The following is a 20,182-nucleotide window of genomic DNA, read 5'->3' as shown; positions in this document are numbered from 1 at the left end:
TATTCTCTTAATGTGTAAATGTATTGCAATACATTACAGAAACTATCTCCAGTATCATAATCCCAATCATTAATAGACAGAATAGGCAGGAAATCGAAGCATTAAATGCTGGCCATACAAACTAATAATCTGCTACCATCTTGGCTACACAAAGTGGCTTAGATTGGGCCTCCCGGGATGAGCAGCCAGACCTCATCCATGCTTCACTGTAACTGTTCATGCACTGGAAGATGATCATACATAGGCCAATTGAGTTTATATGCGGTCATGTTCTGACTGCATTTACCTGCATATCAGATATTGGTCAGGTTGTTTACAATCATATCACAGGGCATACAGATAGCAGGCTAGCATAGCTTATATGGTCAGGTTGTTTACAATCATATCACAGTGCATACAGATAGCAGGCTAGCATAGCTTATATGGTCAGGTTGTTTACAATCATATCACAGTGCATACAGATAGCAGGCTAGCATAGCTTTGAAAAATGTCAACTCAGTCATTTAACATTTATTTTACTCTTTCATGTCCCTTTAGATTCTAAAAAAATAAATAAAACAAAAAGTCAAATTTAGAACATTTATTCATTCTGAATACACACAAATGAGCTGATCGGAGTTGGGAGCAAAGCAAAAAAGGAGCAACTCTACATTTCGACAAACCATGCTGAAACGTAAGAGGTGCAAATACATCTATATTTTGCATAAAAGGTAAAAAATGGCTGCTATTGCATGTAGCCCACAAATACTGGACAGCTTTATTTCTACACTGCAAGTTAGAAGAACTAAACTACTCTTAATATCTCTGCACATTTTATATCTGCTCCATCTGTAGTGCAACATGGTTTTGCCCAAGTACAAATTTGCGCTTTTTGTTTGTTTTGCTCCAAAGTCAATTGATTGATGGTTTTAAATATGCACATTTATTTTATTTTTTAAAAGACCTTTTTAGCTGTTACCAGACCCAGTTGAACACCAAGCACTGGAAAAAGAGGTGTTAAATAAGTGGTTTCAAAATAAGCCCCCTGCAATATATGTGAGATAATGCATAGGACCCACGAAAAGAAAAGGGTAAGAAACACCAAATGTCTCAGAAAGAGCCCAAACTGATCAGCATGTAAACATTTATTATATATATATTCTATATTATAAATATTATATTTATATAAGGGCCTGATTCAGCAAGAATCGCAGTTACTAATATGCACCCAATCAGCCGTTTGTTTCGTTCTGCACATGCATCGCACTGTGTGCGCGATCTAGCCCACGCAGACTGATTGACAGGAAGCACAGTTTGTGGGTGGTGACAGGGGGGTGGATGGGGAATGCAGGCATGCCAGTGTGTTTGCATACCGTTGCAGGGGCATACATAAATTAGTCACTGCGAGGCCATACGCAGTGCGAGATCTCTCAGCGTGCGTGGAAGTTAGCAATTTCTGAGTAAGGTCTGAGCTTGTGCAAGGGTGAGTATGGGTCCGATGTTAACGATTATTTCGCTATGTTGCTAAAGTATACGGATGTGAGTAAGGGGAAGTGGGCGTCCTTATGTTAGGCTGTGATCGCAATGCGAGTGCAATCATTTGCATATCACGCGTTGCGTGCGTATTAGCAGAATAGCAATCCTTGCTGAATCAGGCCCTAAGTGAAAACATTTTGGGGGGACATTTCCACATAAGAAAGTCCATGTGCTGTGGAACTAAGGGTAGATCTGTATAGAGTGCAAGATGTGCTGTCCAAGGGACCCAATACTTAAGCTGCATACACACACACAACGATTTTTTGAACGATTATCGTTAAACGATAATCATTTGAAAAAATTGTTCACTTTCTGAGTCAAACGATGAACGATTATTGTTCATGCGCGTTCACGTTTGTAGTTCAGTCAGACTTGTCAACTCAATGATTTTCATTAAGTTAATATGCAAAAATCGTTTGTAGTTCATAAAAATCGTTCATTACATTTAAATGAACAACTTTAGAAAACGATTTTAGTTCATTTTTTCAAGGTAGAAAATAGTTTACTAAAATCGTTCATTAACTAAATCGTTGTGTGTGTATACAGCTTTATACTTACCTTACCGCCAACACAGCTGTAATTTCTGGGAAAATGGTGCGTGCACCGTAGACTCTGGCACAGTAATAAAGTCTACTCGGCATATGCGTCAGCGAGAGCGCGGAGAGCCCACACTTGGGCTCCTTCCTCTCAAACTGCCCCTGTGTGGAACTGGATAATACACTGAAGTGCCAAAAGTCATGGGATAGCAGTATGTATAGGTATTGGTAGGTGGAGTCACTGTATTATGAGGTCTTGAAAATGCCCAGACCTGCATCAGTTGTAATCTGAAATCTTGTGAGTGAGTTTGAACACCGGCCGGGCTGCTCATGGCAAAGCGACGTGAATTATCGGAGTAGGAAGGGGTATGATAATGGTTGCTCAACAGATAGGACATTCCATTTCTGAAGTTGTGCGGACATTCAACATTCCTCAATCTACGGTGTCAGGTGTGTACTGGGAATACCTCATGGAAGGCATTATCACCCACCATGGACAGCACAGTGGTCGATGATGGGAGCTTAATGATCATGACCTGCAGCGTCTGGCCAGAATTGTCTATGGTAAAAGACAAGCGACACTGCTTGATGACCATTTGCAGCCCTAAAGGTGCATACACACACACACCGATTTTGTAAATGAAAGATTTTAGTAAACAATTTTTTCCCTTGAAAAAATGAACGAAAACAGGTTACTAAAATTGTTCATTTACTAAATGTAATGAACGCTTTTTATGAACTACAAAAGATTTTTGCATATTAACTTACTGAAAATCGTTCAGTTGACAAGTCTGACTGAACTACAAACATGAACACGCATGAACGATAATCGTTCATCGTTTGACTCAGAAAGTGAACGATTCTTAGAAACGATTATCGTTAAACGATATTGTTTAACAATAATCGATCAAAAAATCGTTGTGTGTGTATGCACCTTTATGGACTTCATGTACCCCCACAACATTGGAATATTCCAACAGGATAATGCACCAGTGTCATTGGTCCCAAACTGTCCTGAATTGGTTTGAGAAGCATTCTGGAGACTTCCGAAGAATGGTGTGGACACCACATCTGCCCGACATGAACCCAATCGAGCATTTATAAGACGCGGTGGAGAGGTCCTTTCGGACCCAAGATCCTGCATCTACAAATATCAGGGAGCTGTGGGAAGCTATCCAGACGGCATGGGTCAACATCGTCCACTTGTGGAATCGATATTATTTTGAGTTGCTGCATTTCGTTGGGTTAGAGGGGGTCCTACACAATACTAGGCATCTATCCCATGGAAGACGTATGACATATCACCGGACCTAAGCCTGGCAGATGAAGATCCCGACGGCACCTGATAAGTATCCTAACCCTCCCTTAGGTGTGCCTAACTCTAACCCCCCTCTCCACGCCCTGAGCCTAACCCTCCTGGGGGGTGCCTAACCCTAACCTCCCCCCGGGGGTGCCTGACCCTAACCACCCTTCCCGTAGCCTAATCCTAACCCTCCCAGGGGGTGCCTAGCCCTCAGTCCCCCCAGGAGTCCCTAAACCTAACACCCCTCTCCCTAGCGCGCGTGCGCACCTAACAGGTCCCGACACCCGGCTTTCCTACGTTCGGTACGTTTCGGCGTGGGACTGATGATAGGCGTCGGTATTTAGACGCTTATCATTAGTCCCCTGTCAGGCTTTCACAGTCGGGAAGTCAGCGATCGGCATTTCAACCGCCGGCTTCCTGACTGCATACCCTATCCCATGACTTTTGGTACTTCAGTGTATATCTGTTAAAAACGGGAAGCCGACGGACGAAATCCCGACCGCCGGCTTCCCGACTGTCTAATCCAGGCAAGTGTCTAATGACAGGCGTCGAAATCCTGATGCCTGTCATTAGACTTGCGCCAGGAGCCCGACACCCGGCTTACTGATCGAAGGTAAGCTGGGCGCGGACAGCCGCGGGAGTGAAGGGTTAGGTTAGGGGCTCCCAGGGGGGACTTCGGCTTAGGCACCCCCAGGGAGGTTAGGTGAAGGGGGGGTTAGGGTTAGGCACCCCCTGCGGGAGGTTAGAGTTAGGCATCCCCGCCCAGGAGACTTAGGGAAGGGGGGGGTTAGGTTTAGGCACTTAGAGGGGGGTTAGGGTTAGTTAATACTTACCTTTGTACGTTCAGGATCTTCACCCCATGCGGCCGGCGGTAAATTATACCGATTCCGTCAAAAACAAGGTTACTGTACTGTACCTACTTGTAGACTGAAATTTTGCTCTGTTCTTTAACAGAGCATTAGAAACAATTTCATAATTTTATAGACTTAATGATCTTTACTGTAGAATGTCACTTTTACAGAGAATTAACGCTATAAGTTACATCTAAATTGAGATGTAGCAAGCAAAAGAGAGTACACCTCCTTTCAGAAATAATGGCCCTCATTCAGAGGCGGTTGCAAGAAGCGAGAGCTCGCTCGCTCTGAATGAGGGCGGCCGCTTAACTTTTCAAGTGCGGCCTCCTGGTCGCTAGCTAAGCTGTGGGTTACCACCCACAGCTTAGCGACCGACCAGGTTGATGGTGGCGATGGTCAAGACCATCGCGACCATCGGGGCTTGCGATGAGACCCGAAGGTTGAGTCTCGGCAACCGCAATCCCCAGGGAGCTTCCTGCTCTGATCGAGCAGGAAGCTCCCCACTGACATCACTGCTGATGTCAGTGCGGCCGCCCACAAAATGGCAGGTGTTCCTTAAGGAACGCCTCCGTTTGTGAAACCACCCCCCCGCCACGCCTACAAAACGGGCCGAGCTGTCGATCAACATCGACAACTGCCCCTTTTGTAGTGAGCTCCGGAGCGAGAGAATTTCTCTCGCTCCGGCGCTTGCGCAGTGCGGCCGCTGCGCCTGCGCCGGGCCTAAACATCGACCCAGTTGCGAGCGCTCTGCGCTTCCGACCGCGTCTGAATGAGGGCCAATGGCTCTAATAGAAATGAGCATTTCGGTTTTAGCTCCGATCTTCCAGTCAAGTACGATTTTCAGAACAAGGCAAAACGTCATCTTTCACGGACAATGATGGCTTTTTGCCTCGTTCTAAGATCCGAACTTGGCGGGAAGATCAGTGCCATAACCAAAACGCTCATCTCCATTTTTTTATTTAAAGGTTTTTAGCAGCAGATATCTGCAGTTAATTTATATCACCAAAGTCTAAAAATAAACTCTTTGCTTCCAACTATCCGTTTCCTAAACTTCTAACACGCTGAAAATGTACATAGAGCAAAATTCAGTAATTTAGTGATTTTTGCCGGCTGGGATCCACGACTGATTGACGGCGGGTTTCAGGGCAAAACCACTGTATTTACTATAGGTTGTTTTGACCTGAGCTGTACCCTGCCATCGATCTGCAGCATTTCTCAAATGGGAGACAAAGTACAAAAACAATGCGATTTATATAGTGCAGCACGGTTATAAAATGTATAACTAAACTGGTACAGTAGTAGCAAAATCAGGAGCAGAAAGAGGGTGGGGCCCCCTGAAATCCCTACAAACCGGCTGTTAAAGCATATCACTAGTAGTAGCTATTGAGGCAACTCTTTTGGGGATTTTTGCAGTGGTTTTACAAGCAGTCCCTTTCGAAAATATGGCGCTATATATTCCTTCATTTAATAAAAAAAATGGGGACGTATTTTTGCTTCTAAACTGTGGTTTGGTGACAGATTTCATCTTAATAAATCACCTGGAAAGCGCTAAAATCCTTTTGGTTTTGGAAGCCTATGGCTTATTTGAATAAATGCTTTTTTCCTTAACAACTAAAGGAAATAGGCAGGCTACAAGACTCACTACAGACAAGTACAGTATCACACTTGGACTACTGCAATGCACTCTACTTCGGTCTCCCTGAAAAAGAATTGTTCTGCTTGCAGCTAGTGCACAATAAGCAGCCAGGCTGTTACCTAACCTGTCTATTCTTGAAACATAACCCCTGATCTCCAGTCTCCTCACTGGCTTCCTTTAAGATGTCAAATCTGTTTCATGATTGGCTTATTTACATACAAAGCCTTTCCAAATCAGGATCCTGTTTTGGCAGGGAATCGGTATGAAATACCGCCGAGCCCAAAAAACTGGGAAAACTTAATGACTCGAGTATAAGCCTAGGGTGGGAAATGCAGCAGCTGGTAGTGCCCCCAGTAGTAATCCCCCCCCTGGTAGTGCCCCCAAAAATGTGCTGAAAAACTTGGCTTATACTCGAGTATATACGGTATATAGTTTTACTGCTCCTACTCATTGGAACGTCAAAAAACACTGCTTTACTCAAGCACTTGATTAATGCACCATTATTTTCTTAATGGCCAATACTCAGCTCTCTTTCTATATTCTGTTAATCTTTAATGTGTTTATTTCGCATAATTGTGCTTCTGCAACTGAAAAGTATTTGAGCTAAAATATATGTTACTACTACAAACTAATGGTGGCAACACAGAATGATCAGTCTTGGAAAAGTAGTTGTTTTGAGCAAAATGACCACTAAATCGCTACATGTGGGGTTCAAGATGACAAAATTAAATGATGCAAATAAACCTATAGTCAGGTGCATAAATATTGGGACATTGACAGAATTTTCATATTTTGGCCTCTATTCACCACCACAATGGCTTTGAAATGAAACAAACAAGATGAGCTTTAACTGCAGACTTTCAGATTTAATTTGAGGGTAATTACATCCAAATCAGGTGAACAGTGTAGGAATTACCACGGTTTCTATATGTGCCTCCCACTTTTTAAGGGGCCAAAAGTAATGGGACAAACTAAACAATCCTAAATCTAACTTTCACTTTTTAATACTTTGTTGCAAATCCTTTGCAGGCAATTACAGCCTGAAGTCTGGAACGCATAGACATCACCAGACGCTGTGTTTCATCCATGGTGATGCTCTGCCAGGCCTCTACTGCAAATGTCTTCAGTTCCTGCTTGTTCTTGGGACATTTTTCTTTCAGTTTTGTCTTCATCAAGTGAAATGCATGCTCAATCGGATTCAGGTCAGGGGATTGACCTGGCCATTGCATAACATTCCACTTTTTAGCCTTAAAAAACTCTTTGGTTGCTTTTGCAGTATGCTTCGGGTCATTGTCCATCTGCACTGTGAAGCGCCGTCCAATGAGTTCTGAAGCATTTGACTGAATATGAGCATATAATATTGCCCGAAACACTTCAGAATTCATTCTGCTGCTTTAGTCAGCAGTCACATCATCAATAAATACAAGGGAACCAGTTCCATTGGCAGCCATACATGCCCACGCCATGACACTACCACCACCATGCTTCACTGATGAGGTGGTATGATTTGGATCATGAGCAGTTCCTTTCCTTCTCATCACTCTGGCACAAGTTAATCTTTGTCTCATCTGTCCATAGGATGTTGTTCCATAACTGTAATGGCTTTTTTAGATGTTGTTTGGCAAACTCTAATCTGGTCTTCCTGTTTTTGTGGCTCACCAATGTACATCTTGTGGTGAACCCTCTATATTCACTCTTGTGAAGTCTTCTCTTGATTGTTGACTTTGACACATATACACCTATCTCCTGGAGTGTGTTCTTGATTTGGCCAACTGTTGTGAAAGGGTTTTTCTTCACCAGGGAAATAATTATTTTGTCATCCACCACAGTTGTTTTCCGTGGTCTTCCGGGTTTTTTGGTTTTGCTGAGCTCTCAGGTGCGTTTGTCACACCTAGAATCAACTCCAGACCTTTTACCTGCTTAATTGATAAAGAAATTACACCTGTCCATGAAATAGCTTTTCAGTTGATAGTCCCATTACTTTTGGCCCCTTAAAAAGTGGGAGGCACATATAGAAACAGTTGTAATTCCTACACCGTTCACCTGATTTGGATGTAATTACCCTCAAATTAAATCTGAAAGTCTGCAGTTAAAGCACATCTTGTTTGTTTCATTTCAAAGCCATTGTGGTGGTAAATAGAGGCCAAAATAAGAAAATTCTGTCAATGTCCCAATATTTATGCACTTGACTGTATTTGTTGAACCATTCTGTGACAGTAGTGCTTGTGCTACATATGGTCTGATCGTTCTACACCTAGTGTACATCCCCCTGAGAGAGCAAATATCACCTACCATGTGTTTCCATTTTTCTGTCCTAAAGATACTCTGTAAACCATTTATAATTCTGAACAGAGAATCTCATCCCTTATAAATTAACATAATTGGAAGCTTCTACATTGCTTACTAGAGGCAGTAAAATAAAAATATCACATATACGCAACAGAACAGTGCCTCTAGTTACCAAAATCTACTTGTCCATTGGTATTATAAAATAATAGAATAGTTAGTTTAGCTATACCCAAGCCCTTTTCAACAAAGCTTCTATCAGACATGAAAAGTTGTGTTAGAAAAAAAAAAAAAAAAGGATCGAAGTCCAGATCAAAATACATCAGTTCTCATCACAGTATTTTTGGGAGTTATGTTCGAGCATATAGAGTGGTATAGTAACATTGCTCTGTCCAAAAGTTTCACTGACTCATGTGCTTCCTTCTCTCAGTCACACGCACCGTTGTGTTTTGCTTTGGTTTTTATACTTTACATGTGTGTGCTCAGAGTTCCAGCTGTATATAATGTTGATGCTTTATAAGTACTATATAATAACATCTAAATTATGTACAGGTTACAAATCAACAGTCAGAGAAGAGTTGACTAGGGAGGAAGCAACAAGACGGGATGAATAAAGGCCCAGGAATGCAGGGGGGCTTTATTGTAAGTCTCTTATCCAACAGTTTAGAGAAAGGAAAAAATAGAAAGAAACTGGGAGAGTTGTGAGTCATGGCCACGGATGTCACTTGTGTAGGTTACACAGGGTTTCCAATTACTTCTCCATTTAAAATGAGCCCACACACTAGAAGCAAGGAAAAACCATATCCATTATGGGTAGAATATAATACATTTAGGTGAATATTGAGGTACAGTTCAGTGTGTATGCTTTTTCAAAATAAGAGTTGCATTGCAGCACAAGTTATACTTTAGCAGAACAATCCCAAACATTAAACAAAAAGCAGAGAGTCACATTATTTATTATTTTACTAATACTATCTAAAAGGTTTAAAAGGGATTTAAAAAACCCATTAAACCTGTATGTATTATTTTAAAAATGTACTTTCCTGGCTTTGCAGGTCTTCAGAAGCCCATGGTGCTGATACAGCTCAGAGCTCAGATAACAGCTGTGACATTAATGGAGAGGCCCAATATGTGATAGAGCATTACCAAGACAGCAGTCACTCACATTTCTACACTGCCACAGGATGATGCAAGACTCTGCCATCCTAAGGTGGCATCTTGCAGAAAAGAGATGGGATATATAGTTACCTTTATAGATTTCATTTTAAACATTACATTTAAGATCTATTGTTTAACCTAGCAATACAAATACCCCCTTTTTCACCCATTTATTCTTTTAAATGAGAAACAAGTGAACAATTGTCACTTTGGTGATTGTCTCCCTATGTAGCACCGATGATCCCACAGTATTACCACTCACCAGCTTCTTCATGCCAATGATCTACCAGGGTCACAGCCTGGTTTTTAAATGCAAAATGATACTGCTGGATATGGTCAACATGATTTTTATACTCCAGTAGCCAAAGGTGGATCACTTGAGCACACGAGGAAAGGATCTTGCTAAAGGCTCCTACATACTAGACGATATTCTGAACGATTTGACCGATTCCGACGCATCGGAACGTCAAACTGCTGAAATCGTCAAATGTGTACGCACTATGTGGGATCCGTGGCGCCGTTCTTCCTACATGTACAAAAGATCTGAAGATGCGACGATCTGTCAATCTCGTTAACGATTCCCTGCAGATCGTGCAATGTGTATGCACTACCGAACGACCAGGCGATATGCTTACATTATATCTAACCTCCACACGATGCAATATACATTGTTTGGTCGTTGCACTAGGTCGTTTGCCCGGGAGTTCAATAGAAATCGTTCACAAAATCGAATCGTTTCCGAGTCGTCTAGTATGTACCTAGCTTAAGTAAGGAGGGGGGGGGTCCCACGCTGTGCATTTACTACACAGCAAGACGGTTCTTTTTAAAACATGCACTTAGACTTTAAACTTGCACTTCAGCAAAAAAAATTAAAAAATGATGTGTTTTCTTATCATATCATTCTAGTTTACTCCAAGAGGGTACTTGAGCTGTTCGGTTTACCTTACAGCTTTCTCCCAGCAGCTATAATTTATTTACTAACTTTTTTTTTTATGTAGCACCACCATATTCCATTGTGATTTACAATTTGGAAAACCTTAACAGCAGAGAGATATGAGGATCCTGGTCGCAAGCTTGCAATCTATCATTGATTTATAGATTGGTATCATTGCGATAACAAGGCACTTGCCAGTCACACGGCATATGATGTAATAGTGTCCCAGGGGGGCCTTCTTGTCAGAACAATCTGTCACATAAGAGTCTGGCAGCCATAGCATTCACCCTCGCAAAGATTTTGCAAATGTACTAAGTTAGAAGGGTAGTTTAAAACTGTATTTAAACAAAGAATATAATGTGTTTTAGGTAGGAGGAGGTTATTTACTGCTAAGTTTGCAGCTAATGAAGAATGGATTAGCACCTCTCAAATAGGAAAGCATTTAAAGAAAGGAAAGAGTAGGAGGAGTGCTGCAGCAGGAATAATGCCATTTTGGAAAGAGGTTGTAATTTCTTGTTAAGGTTCTCCACAATACTAGTCAGTGGCTATAAACTGTCTATTATATCCCCCATCACCACATACACAGCTTTCACTATTTCAGGACTGGGCTCCAACTCCACGTGGCTGACTACACAGGGACAGGATTCAATTAGTTCTCTCCACTTTCCACGGACTCTTGCCCTTTCTTAGTAAAATGGACTGATGCCCCGGAGAGGAGGGATGTAAAGGTGTCTTTAGACAGTCAGTTCCACATCACAGTGTATATACTGTGGCAATGCGCGCTGACATGCATGGACCTGCCCCCAGTCAGGGTTTGCCCGAGGCCACCACATTGCATTCATTTCAACAGACTGTCCCGAGCAGTGTGCGTCGAACAGCAAAGGAGCTCATCTTCCACCGATTCCTTGCCACTGCGAAAGCGTGCAAACCAATCGTACACAAATTTTCTACTCACAGCCTCCTGTCCATACACTGTCACCAACATTTTGTGCGTCTCCGTCGCCAATTTACCCAATTTGAAGCAGAACTTAATGCTGTGTCGTTGCTCCATTGCTGTTCGACGCACACTTCTCGGGACAGTCTGTTGAAATTAATGCAATGGCAATGCGGTGGCCTTGTTGCAAGCGTTGAATACAGATATATCAGACCATTCACCAAACTTTTTAGACAGACCTCGTGTATCTAAATCAGTGGTTCACAACCAGGAGTATTTGAAACATTTTCTGTAATGGTGGGGCAGCCAGGTCGGTGAAGCAGGAAGGAGTGACGCGTATAGAGGGGGTGTGGCCGGGGATACTACCCTGCAATGGAGGCGGGACAGGGGGCATAGCAGAAAAATCGCATCATTTTGGACCCGACCCCGCGCCTCACAATGCCGAGGTTTTCGGCATTGTAAAGCAGGGGGCAGGGTCAGGGTGATGCGATTCAGCGCTAATCGCATCATCGCCCCCACCCCCCCCCCCACTGCGGGGTGATTCGCGGGGGGTCGGCAGCTGGCCGGGAGGGTTACCTTCTTTTCCGGGTGGGTTAGGAGTGGCACCCGATTTTCGGGAGGTTCCTGACCAAATCGGGAGAGTAGGTAAGTATGAGTAAGAACCTGATGACAAAATAGAAAAGTCTATCCATGTCTAGTATAATATGTTGACTAGGTTTAATGTCAATTTATACAATTCATTCTATTCTTGTGTTTTGTTTTTTTTGTTTTTTACATCTTGAATATAGCCAGGCTTGCCTACCCTCCCGATTTTGCCGGGAGCCTCCCGAAACTCGGGTACAGCTCCCAGCCCCCCGGAAAGGCAGGCAACCCTCCTGGCAGACGCTGTTCCCCCCCCCAGCCGCCCCTGGGACCGAGCTAATATACCACCAGCACGGACTCACAGATCGACTGCCCATGCTGCATCGGTAAGAAGCACTTTACTATACAGCTCATTTAGCAATACCTATGGAATTTAAGAGAATATTTCCACTGCACAGAGCAGAGACATTGTTGCACTCTCTCAGGACAATATTTATCAGTTACCATCTATTTGCAACATATTTGGAACTTTGTATCAACAAATTATTAATAGAGGATTCATTTTGGATAATTTATCCCTGATATTGGGACTTTGTATATTTTTATTTATTTATTTTATTCATTTTTCCCTTCCTAACTTTAGGAAAGGGAGTTCTGTTATAAGTGTCTATTTTTAGATCATCATAGTAACTTATATGATGCTGGGATCCAGTCATCTATGTTAGTATCATACTATCTGTCTAAATAAATTGTTTACACTTTTACTATATATAATATATGTGTGCGTATTCAGTATCCATTGTGATTGAAATAGCGCAGTTCCTTTTTTAAAAGTTTTAAGTTTCCCTTCTTTCTGAAGAACTACAGAGTTCTTTTTGGAACAGCTGCTAATCAAACCCAATAGATCTATTTTGGCTCTATTAGCGCCGACTGTTTTTTCCCATTTTATATGCCATTCTAGGTACCCTGCTAGCCAGATGAGGCTAGCAGAAAAACGCTCAGCGGGCCATACCAAATGATTCCACATTGGGGGGCGGGGGAGAGAAAGGTATACTTACCCGACCCCTATCGGGATACCAACCATTGGGATGCCGCTGTCGGTATTGTGACAGGACGCAACCCGGTAGCCAGCATTACATACCGATTTCCACAGAACCATATATAAGCAGCACTGCTCACTGAAGATGTCAGCTTGTTCACTTCCTTCACAAATTCCTTATGGAGCTCAACAGAGGCCACTGGAGAGCCATGATCTTCTACAACTAGAAGAGTGGTCTTGGTTTTGACCGACTGCGAGCTGCTTTTGGGGAAAAAACACCATCCTGAACCACTGTGTTTAAGTGGTTTGCAGAACTCTGGCATGGGAGACGGTCCCTGGAAAACGAGGAACTCTGCGGCGACCGGTGTTCGCTATCACAGAGGACAACGTTGCTGCCATGCGGGCCATAGTTAAGGTAGACAACAGAGTGACTGTGGCCCAAGTAGAGAAGGAGATAGGCATCTCATCTGCTCGATATTCCACGAAAAGCTTGGCATGAGCAAGGTTTCGTGAGAGCAGGAGGCAGATCGGGTTACTTGGAGCTGCAACATGCTGGCCAGGTTTGATGACTGTTGCTAAAACTCTGTCTGGGAGATCATCAGTGGCAATGAATCCTGAATCTACAGTTTTGACCCTGAGACCAGACAACAGTCGGCTCAGTGGACCCCATTTGGAGGTGCGGCACCACAGAAGTGCTGACAAAACTGCAACATGGCCATGCAGATGGTGGTTGTTTTTGTGGCCAAGAATGGTCATGTAGCTGCTGTGCAGCAGCACACAGTCCCTGAGGACTGGTACGCCAACCAATGCCTGCCGCAAGTGCCAGAATCCATTTCCAGGTGCCGTCCAAGAACTCATCACGACAATGCACCTGCCCCCAAGTGGTGGACTTTCTGGCACATGAACACATCCAGGAGCTTGGTCATCCGCCGTACAGTCCAGACCTGGCCCCCTGCGACTTTTTCATGTACCCACAAATCAAGCGCAAGATGCGTGGGGATTCGTTTTAAGGTACCGGAAGTTGCAGTGGAGACCTTCATCCAGCATGTAGAAGACATACCTGCTTCAGACTGGTCCAGCTGCTTCACCAAGAGGTTTGAGCGCATGAAACTTTGCATAGGCTCCTCTGGCGAAAACTCTGAAACAATGTACTGTTCACTTTGTTTGTAAATACTTTTTGTGCATCCGGAAACTTATTGCACACCCCCTATGGTTATAACACATTCCAAAGATAGAACTTGTTTAGGCAATATGGTTTCCAGTAAATGGTGTGATTTTTGTCCCCTGCTTATTAAGATCTGGCGGCCAGTCATCTATGGCTTAGTGATTACCCAGCACATACAGTCAGGTGCATAAATATTGGGACATTGACAGAATTTTCATATTTTGGCCCCTATTCACCACCACAATGACTTTGAAATGAAACCAACAAGATGTGCTTTAACTGCAGTCTTTCAGATTTAATTTGAGGGTAATTACATCCAAATCAGGTGAACGGTGTAGGAATTACAACGGTTTCTATATGTGCCTTCCACTTTTTAAGGGGCCAAAAGTAATGGGACAAACTAAACAATTCTAAATCTAACTTTCACTTTTTAATACTTTGTTGCAAATCCTTTGCAGGCAATTACAGCCTGAAGTCTGGAACACATAGACATCACCAGACGCTGGGTTTCATCCCTGGTGATGCTCTGCCAGGCCTCTACTGCAAATGTCTTCAGTTCCTGCTTGTTCTTGGGGCATCTTCCCTTCATCAAGTGAAATGCATGCTCAATCGGATTCAGGTCAGGGGATTGACTTGGCCATTGCATAACATTCCACTTTTTAGCCTTAAAAAACTCTTTGGTTGCTTTGGCAGTATGCTTTGGGTCATTGTCCATCTGCACTGTGAAGCGCCGTCCAATGAGTTCTGAAGCATTTGACTGAATACGAGCATATAATATTGCCCAAAACACTTCAGAATTAATTCTGCTGCTTCTGTCAGCAGTCACATCATCAATAAATACAAGGGAACTAGTTCCATTGGCAGCCATACATGCCCACGCCATGACACTACCTCCACCATGCCTCACTGATGAGGTGGTATGTTTTGGATCATGAGCAGTTCCTTTCCTTCTCCATACTCTTCTCTTCCCATCACGCTGGTACAAGTTGATCTTTGTCTCATCTGTCCATAGGATGTTTTTCCAGAACTGTAATGGCTTTTTAGATGTTGTTTGGCAAACTCTAATCTGGTCTTCCGGTTTTTGTGGTGAACCCTCTATATTCACTCTTGTGAAGTCTTCTCTTGATTGTTGACTGACACATATACACCTACCTCCTGGAGAGTGTTCTTGATTTAACCAACTGTTGTGAAGGGGTTTTTCTTCACCAGGGAAATAATTCTTCTGTCATCCACCACAGTTGTTTTCCGTGGCCTTCCGGGTCTTTTGGTGTTGCTGAGCTCTCCGATGCGTTCTTTCTTTTTAAGAATGTTCCAAACAGTTGATTTGGTCACACCTAATGTTTTTGCTATCTCTCTGATGGGTTTGTTTTGATTTTCAGCCTAATGATGGCTTGCTTCACTGATAGTGACAGCTCTTTGGATCTCATATTGAGAGTCGACAGCAACTGATTCCAAATGCAAATGTCACACCTAGAATCAACTCCAGACCTTTTACCTGCTTAATTGATAATGCTTCGGGTCATTGTCCATCTGCACTGTGAAGCATTTGTTTAATTTCAAAGCCATTGTGGTGGTCAATAGAGGCCAAAATATGAAAATTCTGTCAATGTCCCAATATTTATGCACCTGACTGTAGCTGCAAGATCTGGAAGTTTCTTTGGATAGAAAGTACAAAACTTGTGATCCTTCCAATAGGTGAATTTGCAATCAGAAGCAGCTAACTAGTGCTTGCAATGATCAAGACCACCAGTGTGTGCACCAACCTGCAGACAGACACCAGACGTATATGCGTCTCTGTATGGGTTGGCATCATCATTTCTGTTAGTCTGCCCCTTCCCTCCCTGTGCCATAGCAAGTGTAAGTGAGCATATTTGCATGCAGCTTTTTAGACATAAATACTTAACATTTGTGGACTGTACATTGAGCAAACAGTTGGACACTCAAGTCCACATCAGGCCCAATGCAGCGTACCAAGGCATCCATGTAATTTAGTAATTTTATTTTATGCATGTGTAGGAAATCATACTATGTTTAGTGGACTGAGGAGCCTATTTATCAGCACCAGATAATTCACATATCTGCTGCTGCCCCTCTATTTCCGACCGACAATGAAACCCCCATAGGTTTTTATGGGCGCTGCTATGCAGTCGGATTTACCAAGCATTGGAGCTTGGCCCCAATAGATAATGCCATCTGCAGACGGCGTAAGTCCATAGTAGTCTATGGCTACTATATTGCAAATTGTTATAGAGAGGGATCCTTCAATAACTGCGCTCGCACAGTATGCTGCCAAGAACCCGATCTAGGAAGCAGCATGATAGCTTTACGCCATCACACTGCTTCCAGCTCTTCCCAGGGACAGGCTCTTATTGGAGCCCATCTCCTGGCAAGAGCAGAATGGTAAATTCACATGAAAATTATTTATCACATCCATATAAAAAATGTGGATTGCAAAATATATGCTCTTAAATGATCTGTGAAATACTGATATGACAAGTTCTTAGGGTACCCTAATTGTGCATGTTTTCCAGTTCTCCACACAGAATATAGGACCTGATTCAGCACGGATCGCAAGTACGAAGACGCACGCACTCGGCCGATTTTCACGATCTGCGCATGAGTCAAATATGCATTGGGCGTGCACAAACCAGGCGCTGCGATCGGGAATGCAGTACGCAGGCAGTACGCAGACCCATTACCCAGTGATTGACAGGAAGTGCCGTTTGTGGGCAGTGACAGGGGGAGGTCGTGTCAGTGCGTTCGAACGCCGTTGCAGGGGCGTGCATAAATTATCTACAGCGAACCCATACACAGCATGAGTATTCGCAGCGCGCAGGAAGTTTAGCAATTCCTGCTGGAGGGTCAGGTCAACCACTATTCTGCATATTGGTCTGATGGTTCTCGATTGTACCGATGTTTTCGCAATCTTGCACATTATTATGGATGTGAGTGATGGTAAGGGGGCGTCTTTATGATGTGCTGGGCATCTGCATCTTGTACTGCGCTGGCAGTGGGTATGCATTCATTAGCATATTTTTCGCAGCAGCCGAGTGCGTGTGATTGCAGACTTGAGATCTGTGCTAAATCAGGACCATAGTTCTATAAAGTAGTAATAAAACATAATCCAGTATGAACACAGCAATGGGCCCGATTCAGCAAAGAATGCAGTTGCTTATACACACGCAATCGGTCGATTGTTGCGTACTGCGCATGCATCGTAGTGCGCGAACTAGCCGCTGCGATTGCAGAGGCTATGCAGATCCATGGCAGCGTGATTGATGGGAAGTGCGGTTTGTGGGTGGTGGTCGGGCGAACGCAGACATGCCAGTGTGTTTCAACACCGTTGCACAGGCGCGCATAAATTGCAATACCAGACCCCACCTGAAGCCTCATAGCGTGCACTGAAGTAAGCAATTCCTGAGTGAGGTCTGACCTGCCTTTACTGTGCGTATGGGTCCGATGTTACCAATTGTTTAGCTATGTTGTCAAAGTATACGGATGCGAGTAAGGGGAAGTGGGCGTTCTTATGTCAGGCTGCAATCGCAATGTGAATGCAAACATTTACATATCACAGCTGATATTAGCACCTGCGTTGTGTGTGTATAAGCAGAATAGCGATCCTTGCTGAATCAGGCCACATATTAGTTTATAAGTCAGATAGGCTTTATTTTATAATGCTACATTTATGCAGGGAATTATTTGATTTACTGTATTGCTGATCAATTTGGGTTGCTACTGTAATTTGGAATAAATGAAAGAAATAACTGGAAACTTCTTTAGAGTGTCAGTTCTTGAACAAAAATGTAGTGGTGGAAGGATTTGGGTTTTAAGGAAGATATCCTTTTGGGAGCTTTTAGTCATTTTTGGATATACCCACATAACATATGATCAGGTGGGCATTATCATGACAGAACTATTGGGCCGGCCAAGAAAAGGTAGTCTACATTATAGGGTGAGGTTCCACTAGAAGAAGTTCCCACATATATACATTACAGTGTAGCAGAAAGACCAACAGTGCCAAGGATATGTACGATGCAAATCCTATAAAGTGTGATCAAAGTAAAAAATTATTGTGCCTTATGAAACACATTACAATGGTGTTCAAGCTTACTGGAAATTCTGGAAATCCTGATGACATAGAACCAGCACACAGCTGTTTTATACATGGTTAAGAATAACCGACATTCCTTAGTAACATCTAGAGCTGTGGGATTAAACAGCTATTTTGGTCCATACTGTAAGTGAGCAACACACACAAAGATGTGATGTCTGCTAACAGGTAACATAACATGGAAGGATAGCCAACATAGAAGTACCCTATATATAAAATGTACACACTATCACACACACAGTGCTAGCTGGTGTCCTATAACGCACAGTGTCATTGTGTACCTTCACGGCAATACCTGTTTGAACTCCTCTGCATTCTGCAATGTATCTTTTGGAAATGGCTAGAACTAGTTCTGGGCAATGCCAGTGTCTGGGAGCCGTGCTATATCACAAAGTGCTGCTATTGCAGCCAAAGCCACACTGTAGTGAAACTCCCCTTCAGTGAGTACAGTAACACACTTCTAGCAACAGTAACAGCATGTTACAATATTGTGTCTGTGAGCTGTAATCACCGGGAACCTTTTCTAATGGTTCTCATTAAACACAATTGAGAGGGGGCTACCAGAGCCAGTTTTTAGTGCAGAGGAAAAGAAGGACATGCTTTGGTTGCCAGGAGGCATTGCAATATCTCCATGGCAACCAAGATTTGTCCAGCCCTAGGCTACAGACATATTTTGGATATTGTAGAAAAACGTGAAAGAAATGTATTAGTATTTAAAATTAAATGCAAAAATGAATGTTTTGATGCACTGTTCAATCATAATATTGCTACTTCTTACCATCTATATTTAGCATCATTTTCCACATGGCAGGTCGGACAGATTGGTGAAATCCAAACCAGACTTCTCTTCCCCCTCCCAGAGGGTGATCATACCCTTCTGGAGCAGAGAAAAAGGAGCGTCCCACAGGGGTGTACCTTAAAATAATACAAAAGAAAATATATATAACGATACACTAAAATAAAACAATATTACCTAATAAATTCAAGAAAAACAAAAACTAAATGTTGAACAAGTGGCAAAATGAATGTTTCTAAAGGATCTACTTAACTGGTAGTCCACCACGAGTAGGAGTGCTGGCACCACAATTCAGCTTATGAACAAAGCTCCTGTGATGATTAACAATATCTTACATGCATGTGACCCCACAAAACTACTACACACCATACCAAAAAAAAAAAGTATTACACGACAGTCTTGGCCCCAATTGAATAATATTTTATCCACCCTTCCGGCAAAGGCATCTGGCTGAGAATTTTACTCTTTTATTCCTTTCCAGCATTCAGGGTTACCAATACTGCAACCAAAGTAACACTTTTCTATAGAAAACCTATGGTATAAGGACACAGGAGAGTCTAGCTGTGGCGCTAGACTAGCAAAAAGCAATGTAGAACAATATGAAGCCAGTTTAAAGCTAAGAAAAATCTAGCTACACGGTGCAAACTTCAACTGGAAAAGTCATTTTGAGCTGCATTGCATCATTGTAAAGGAGACAACATGAATTAAAGTTGTGAGGGTGGTGTGGCATAGCCCTATTCTAAAGAACAGCACAGCAAAGCTGGCCAGTATGTGTGTGCAGTAAGCAAGAGCATTCAATGTTTGCCCAGCATGTAAAAACACGTTTCCCATTTGCTCTTTTTGCAGAACAACATAGGTTTGGTGGCGGTTTTGCTATCCACAAATTTACCAAGGCCAAAACCTCTGCAAACCCGCCATCAAAACAAATTTTTAGAATAGAATAGAACAGGGTAGTCATTTAGAAACCTCCACCAAACCCCCAGGGTTTAGAACCCACCGTCAAACCGCCACTAAACAGCCGGGGTTTAGAGCCCGCCGCTTAGTAAATTTTGCCCATAGTTTGCCAAGCTAAAAAAAAAAAAGATTTTACTCACCATAAAATCTCTTCCTTGGAGTCTATCTGGGAGATGCCATTACCTCTGGCTTATGTACAGTGAGCTGTGGAGTCGGGCACTAATTATGGCTGGCTCCCACCACCCCCTATATAACCCCTCCCCTTCCACTAGAACCTCAGTCTATGTTTAATAAATCTGGAAAAAGACCCACGGAAGAACTAAGAGAACCAGAAACCCAACAGGTAACTTGTATGAAACCAAGGAAGGGAGGGATCCCT

General features: G+C 42.9%; 1 protein-coding gene across 2 annotated transcripts in view; it reads right to left on the bottom strand.

Moving 5' to 3' along the window:
* The window catches only part of LOC148542845 (protein argonaute-3), a 112,695-nt gene that overhangs the window by 38,201 nt on the left and 54,312 nt on the right, over positions 1-20,182 (bottom strand). For both annotated transcript variants that reach the window (XM_088460299.1, XM_088460305.1), the window contains exon 5: positions 18,832-18,968. In XM_088460299.1, the coding sequence (XP_088316425.1) occupies positions 18,832-18,968 (137 nt within the window). The remainder of the gene's footprint in view (positions 1-18,831; positions 18,969-20,182) is intronic.

The sequence above is a fragment of the Taudactylus pleione genome, unplaced genomic scaffold, assembly GCF_031769625.1.
Source record: "Taudactylus pleione unplaced genomic scaffold, aTauple2 ptg000007l, whole genome shotgun sequence".
Lineage (NCBI taxonomy): Eukaryota > Metazoa > Chordata > Amphibia > Anura > Myobatrachidae > Taudactylus > Taudactylus pleione.
This window is presented reverse-complemented; position numbering and strand designations above follow the sequence as displayed.